This window comes from Nannospalax galili, unplaced genomic scaffold (genome assembly GCF_000622305.1).
Source record: "Nannospalax galili isolate Female #2095 unplaced genomic scaffold, S.galili_v1.0 scaffold8488, whole genome shotgun sequence".
NCBI classification, from domain to species: domain Eukaryota; kingdom Metazoa; phylum Chordata; class Mammalia; order Rodentia; family Spalacidae; genus Nannospalax; species Nannospalax galili.
The window spans coordinates 8483-15875 of NW_008358282.1; the positions used below are offsets into that span (position 1 = coordinate 8483).

Genomic DNA, 7393 nt, shown 5'->3' on the forward strand with positions numbered 1-7393 from the left:
CTTTCTCTGCAGGGTTGTACTCTGGTTGCCGAGCATCTGGTCATCTTCCTAACCTTATGCTGAGGAGTCTCCCCCAAGTTGGGACTCTTCATCATTTTTGTGTGACCTTGGGCTCTGTGGCTTCCAGCTGGATGCTCCCTGGAGGCCCTTGCACAGGGTTTCTTGTCACTCCTGTGTACCTGTGCCAAGCTGTCCATGGTGGGGCTGCTGAAAACATGGCACAGCAGGGATCAGCAAGGGGTCTTTAGCCCTGCTCTCCTCTCCTCTACCTTCAGAGGATGCTATTCAAGGGAATGGCACCCCCCAATACCAAAACGGAATCTGAGTCCTTTGAGGCCACTCATCTACCAGGGTTTCTGCTTCCTTTGTGACTTCTGGGACTGCTTCCAACTTTGACACCTTTGATGGGCTCTAGTCATCCGGGTTGGTGGCTTGGACAGGGTGAGGCTTTCTCAGGAGGTTGTACTGCGTGTTCTCCAGATGCTGATGCATAGTATTATTGTTTCATTTCATGGTAGTATTATTGTTACCTTTCCACTGCTAAATTCAGTACTGCCTCTAGAACAGTACAGAAGAGTACATTCTTTTTAAAAAATGTACTCTACATGGGTGGAAATGTATTTCCACAAGCCATATGGCTGTGAAATGAAGGCTCAGTTTAAGATTTTGCCTATCTGTCTCTGAGTTATTAACCACTAGAAACTCCAAAATCATAAATGCGTTTCTACTGGTGCTGGTTTCATTCCAGAACTAGATGGTGAGTGCTTATTGGTGAAGACAACATATTGTCAGGTTTCACGGTATTGAGGATTCAAAATGGGTTTGAATGGGTATTCCCTTCCTGCTGTCCGTATTTGATAGATCCAGATGTTTTCTGGCAGGCTGTTGGGGGAGCATTTTAACCAACAGCCTTAATAAAAATGGACTCTGTGTCTGATTCTCTGAAAATATGAACTGAGATATATCCAGTTAAGAGCACTGCCTGCTCATGCAGAAGACCAGGGTTCAAATCCCAGCACTCACATTGCAATTATGTCTTAAATGTAACTCCTGTCGCTGGGGTCCCCCACCTTCTTCTGGCCTCCACAGGCACTAACTTGGGTGCACTTACATACATCAAGCATGATACTGAAACACATAAAAAATAAAAATATATGGTGTTAAAAAGACAAAACCCTGTGGCTGGAACAGGGAAACAACTGGTATTATTTTGCATTATTGAATTGATGGGACTGTCCGATTGTCTTCTGAACACTTGTGTTTCATTGCACAGATAAACACATCCATGTTCCTATTACTCATGCTCTCTGCCTTGAATTTGGAGGAGAACCTCTTGTGTTTGGTGTTGTTTACTAATGAAGGCACTCAAACCCAGTAAGCTCCTGAGAGTCAATGCTTCTATGTTGACAGTCCAATATTCACTAGAGTTTTACATATATATCACAGCTTGCAAGGCTCAGAGAACATTGGGGAAGCAGTGATAGAAGGAATGGAAATACTGGAGGAAGGGTTGCAATATTGAAATTTGGGCTCTTCAGTCCAGATAGGAAGTCATAAGCCTAATGTGATTGTATAGAGATGCCCTTCTATGGAGGTCCTGAAACTTACTTAGTAGAACAACGCCATGATAGCTAGGTCTAAGGCTTCTGTTAGTACTCCCTAACAGAAGAAGCAAGTGTGAGTCATGCTCCCTGAGCTGAGATTCCAGCCTGTATTCCCTGTTTCATCCAATCTCTTAGTGGGAGTTGATTTTGCCAGATGTTAGACTATATAGGAAGTGGAGAATTAAGTGAAAACAGGACTGCATGATGGAACTTCCATGACGTCCCTTTCCATGTGCCCCGTCCTTGCAGAGATAAGTAGTTTGGGGACCAGCCGTGGTCCTACAGTGAGATGTCACCAATGTTCTGTAAAGAATCCCCGTAGTGTCTAAGTAGTTTGGGGACCAGCCATGGTCCTACAGTGAGATGTCACCAATTTTCTGTAAAGAAGCCCAGTAGTCTCATTGGTTCACAGGGTGGAGTTTGTATTATTCCTTGCTTTAAAATGATATCTGGTACCGAACATAGGATAAAGAGGTGTTTGCACAATTCTCATTAGGTAAACTAAACTTACTCATAGATTCTCAGTCTCTATCATTCTGTCTCTGTGTCTGTTTTCCTGCCTCTCTGTGTTTCTCTTGTCTCTGTCTCGCTCTCTATCTGTCTCTCTCTGTCTCTCTGTCTCTGTCTCTCGCTCTGCCTCTCTCTCACACACAGACAGTACCCTTCCTTTTATGTTTTTATTTTCATTTTCCTTTTACATGCTTAGAGAAATTGCATATTTCCTTGTTTGTAAACTCTTCTTGTCTAGGACCTCATGTTCTTATGGGTTACTTGACTACATTTTACATACGTTCCTCTTTATATTGGGCTTTTAGGTCAAACTCATCCCCTTTCTTATCTCTCTTCTTTCCTTTTTTATGTACTTTTCCCACCTCCCTTCTTCCTAAATGAAATCTGTATTAATTGTCCTTTCCTCTCATACCACAGTAGACAACAATTTAAACCCCATGGGTGTATCAGAATTCCTTTGCTTCGTAAAATAGTTGGCTTAGAAAGATTGGTGTTATTGTGACTATTATTATGGAATATGTTTGTAGTCATTGATTCTTATTGTTTCTGAAGGCTCTATGCTATTATCAGGGTAGTGCTGTGTATGATTCACCTTGTAACAGTCTACAAAGGAAACCAGTTCTGATCTACCAAAACTTACTCCCTCTTGAATATTCCAAACAAGTCCACTGAAATAACACTGGTGATCAAGCATTTCCCACCAATGACCGATCTACAGATGAACCATCAGAATTCATCACGGAAAAAAAGAAATGAAAAAACATAGCAGTATGACTGTTGTAAAACACATAATCCCTTGGGGCTGGAGAGATGGCGCAGCAGTTAAGAACACTTACTGTTCTTGCAGAAGGCCCTGGTTCAAATCCCAGCAGCCACATGGCAGCTAACAACTGTCTGTAACTCCAGTTTCAGGGGATCCAACAGCCTCTTCTGTCCTTCGTGAGCATTGCATGACACAGGTGCACTTACTTACACGCAGGCATAACATTCATGCACATAAAATAAAAATAATAAATAAAAAACTTTAATCCCATAACAATGCCTTCTGATAAGTCCTGATGATAGTGCTTTAGGTGAAATCCAGACAAAGGATTCACAGAGTGCTTACGAACATTTGCAGAGGAATCAAGGAGCACACAGACAGTCTTTAAATGGGTTCCAAGAGACTCCAAAAATCTGAATATTATAAAAAAATCGTAGTGAACATTAAACTGCAATTTCTTAAATGAACATATGGAATATTCTATGACATTCTTGAAATAATATTTGTGTGATTAAATGGAAAACACCCTGGAAACCTAAGTAGTACACTGGATGAAGGCACAACCCTATATCAGGACTTGAGGTGAAGGTAGAGTAATCGGAACTTACGGACAGTGACAAACAAAACAACTATGGACTGGAAATTCCGTATGTTTGAGGCACCTTTGCAGTACCAGAGTATGAAGTGTATCTAGACTTTAAGAAAAACTGAAATACCTAAGCTGTACAAAGTAAAGCAACCCACTGTGTAAAGTGGCAACTTAAGAACAGTGTCAACAATGAAATATAGAACCCCCACCCTCAAGAAAACCCAGGTAGAAATGTTGAAACTGAGAGGAATTGGAGTATTTCAATTAAAAATTAATGAAATTGCATCAGCTTGTTCAGGACGGCAGTCAATCAGAGAACAAGAACAAACACTAGCAAAGATGTACACAAGAAGGAATCACTATATACTCCTGGTGGGCATGTAAAATAGTAAAGTCCTCAGACCTCCATAGGTATCAGTATTGTGGTGTGTCAGAAAACCATCACAAGGTCTACATCTTGACCTGCAATACCATTCCAAAGGAGTCAACATGTTAGGGAGATACTTCCACAGCAGTGCTGGTTGTAGCATTGTTCAGAGTAGCTAGGAAATGGGACCAACCTGAGTGTGTATCTGAGGAACGGATGAGGAAATTGTGACGAATATACACAATGGAAGTGTTCTGAGCCATAATGAAGAGTTATGGTGTTTGCTAAAATATAGGTGCAACTGGATATCACCACAGTAATCAAAATAAGCCAGTGACTTTTAGAAAAGCAAATACCTTGTGTGTTTTTTCTCCACACACAGGAGTCCTGTATGTATATTGTTCCACAGATTAGAACCAAAGCTGTGCGGAGGAACAAGGATGACCCAGGCATGGGACAAGAGGTGACAAAAGGGAGGGTCAGTGAAGGGAGTTTGTGGTCACTGTCCAGTACGTACTGTAATGAAAAGTACCATGAAGAATGAGTAGGGGCAATGAAGACAAAAGTCTAGAGGAGTAATTTTAATTCAAGTATGTAAGTTTATTAAGTGCTTAAAACACACAGTAATTTCCTGAGTTTTTATGAGGTAGTTTTTGAAACTTCAGTTAAGAATATCTAACTTATGAGAAAACGAGAAATAAACTCATCCAAGAAATAACTAAAATACATTCCGATAGTCATCTTTTTACGTCTTCCAAATATTTAAAATATAAAATTGCTTATTGAATATTTTCTACGTATATCTACATATTTGCCTACACAGCTACATATTTAGTTATATATTTACATAATTTCTGAGTTGCTTTATATGAAATATTTCTTTGAATCTTAAATTAATAATATCAGTATTTAAAAAAAGACAAAAAGTCTATATTACTCAACAATGCATTAACTGAATTTAGTGAATTGTATTCAACTTCAAAATACATAAAATTATAGAAATTTCATTTTCATATATATTTATCTACATATTTACTTCTCTAGATATTTATATTTCTCATCTCTGTGTCTGTAAGTCTATGTACAGATCTGTATATGTATCTCATATATATCTACATCTATCTCTCTTCACATCTGTGTGTAGAACCACTTTGTTCCCACAGTCTCGGTAGCTCTTACATTGCATAGTCATAATAGCGAGAAATTTCCATATCGTTTTCCCTCTGAAGGAAAACCTGCTGGTTCCTCAAGGCAGTGTAGTTGGCAGCCTTCTCCCGCTCTTGCTGAGCCCGCCTCTTCATGGCTTCCCGCTCTGGCCTCTGTGCTGTTGTGATGGGATGTGATATGAGTGGTCCAGGAATGTTCACTTTCCTCCATGGAATTGGTTGGCAGCTGAAGTCTTGTAGGAGATACTGGGATTGATTCTTGGGAGGTGACGTGTCCTTGGTCAGAGCAGCTGAAACGGGCTTCTTCTGCAGAGGCCTGTGAGATGATGTTTTGTACGGTGCAGGCCTGGCAGCATCCACATGAGAGACAGTGCCGGACTGGGTGGAGTTTCTCCCACTGGGTCTGGTGGCACTGACAGAAATTGTGGGAACTGGTTTGGTAGGACTCACCAGACATGTGCTGGAAGGAGCTGATTGAGATGCATTGACTGTTATAAGCTGAGTTGATATGGGGTGAGGCCTGGCCGGATAAGCTGCGCGGGACCTGCTTGAAGCCAGGGACAGTGGCCTCGGAACCGCAGCTCGTACTTGAGGCTCGTCCAGGGTTAGGAAAGGCAGAGGCACTAACTTGAGCTTCCCTGGAGGGGGCAGCTTGTCTATGGATGGAGCTAAACCCCCCTTTTCAGTATCACTCTCTGAGTTCTGGCCTGGGCCTTGGGTTTTCCCAGGAACTTTCCCCTCACATGGGATGCCCAGCTGTGATGTGATGGCTGGGCATGGCCTCAGCTCTGTGGTGCTGCCACAGTTTTCCACAGCACTAGATGTGGAGAGCCTGGCCTTTCTGTCACTCCTCTTCCCCAGTGCGTCAAAGACCTGCACTGACTCCAGCATGTGCGTGCTCAGGTGTGTTCTTGGCTTTTTAAAACTCTCCTTGCTGAGCTCTGGTGGATTCCTCTTCCTCTTCCTCTTTGAGTTGGCTGGCTTCTCTTCTGACTTGACTCTGGTCCTTGCCTGCTTTTGCTCTGCACTTTTCTTGGTGTTATTTTCCCTACGTCTTTTGGACTTCTCCTGCCAGGGACCATTTGTTATGGTAGACCTGCTGGAGGGAGGTTTCTGAGCTGAGCCCGAGCTGTGTCTGGCTGTCTTCTCAGATGGCCTATCGCCGGTCCCAGCACTGCCTTCAGCGACTTCTCCTTGTCCCGGGCATCCTGGGCCATGGTGATGGATTTTTCCCCGAGGAGCTCCGTCAAGCAGGATGGGATCTTGGAACTGGTGCAGTCCTCTAAGAGAGGTGAGCAGGTGGGGATGGTGAGTATCTGGCACCAGAGTACTTTTGTCAGCAAACACAGTGCTAGAGTCAACCAAATTTTCATGTGCCTCTTGCTTGTCCACACTCAGGCTGTTCTTTCCCATGCTGGTGTTGTACGATACAGGCCTCTGCTTTTGGCTGTCAGCATAAAAGCAGGACAGAGGCTGCTGAACGTTAAGGGTCACCAAAGGAAGGAGTGATGGGATTTGGTTTTCTTTCGAGATCCCATATGCTTCCGGAGGCTTTGAATGCTCAGCGGGCACTGGGTGGTAGTTTGTAGAGGTGCAGACAGGTGGTTGGACATCTGTGGGCTGAATCACCTTTAGCACCATGACTGTCCCTGGTTGTTGGGCAAGTGCCCTACTCCCGTAGGACTGCAGGGAGGGCCCGAATTTTCCAGCTAGCAGAGGTCCCTGGGTGCTGTGATGGTATGGATCAAGCCGGCTGCCTTCCTGGTAGGAAAGTGACTTGCTGTGTCTTTGACTTGTTTCCTGATATGCTGAGCCCCAAACAAGGCTGACAGACAATGCTGGATACAGAGGGACTGTGGCATTCCTGCCCGAAACTTGATCACACACGGCTGTTGCAGACCTGGAAGGAACTGCAGTGTCCTTGTCAGTGATTAGACCAGGGAATTCGCGAAGTGCAGCTGACCTGCAGTTGATGCTTCCTGTGAGATCCCACTCAAAGACACCTGGATTAGGAGACTGCCAACGTGGAGATCTGGCTCTGGTGGGCAATTGCAGACTACACGGCGGTGCCATCTTGTTGGTAAAGATAGGCACCAGCCATGAGGGGCTGTGGAGAGTTGCTGGAGGCCGAGGGCAGGAGCCATGCTGAGCTCACAGCTGGGTTGCAGACTGTGGGGAAGCTGCACACGCTTCCTGCTAATGCCGTGGCACTGCTTAGCACAGGTCGAGAGAGCTGCAGGGCATCTGCTGTCCCAAGGACAACTGCATTTTGGAAATTGTCTAAAGAAGGAAGACAATGAAAACATGGGTGAGATGGCACCTTTGAGATTATGTGAGCACAGTGTTATCTCAAGCTAGTACAAAGAGGAAGAAGCTGGGACCAGTGTTCCCTAA

General features: G+C 43.9%; 1 protein-coding gene across 1 annotated transcript; it reads right to left on the reverse strand.

Moving 5' to 3' along the window:
- Positions 1-5008: 5008 nt before the first annotated feature.
- Positions 5009-7072, reverse strand: LOC103724471 (uncharacterized protein C2orf78-like). The gene has a single exon (XM_029557893.1). It carries the CDS (start codon positions 7070-7072, stop codon positions 5009-5011), a length of 2064 nt encoding a protein of 687 aa, XP_029413753.1.
- Between the last annotated feature and the right edge of the window lie 321 nt (positions 7073-7393).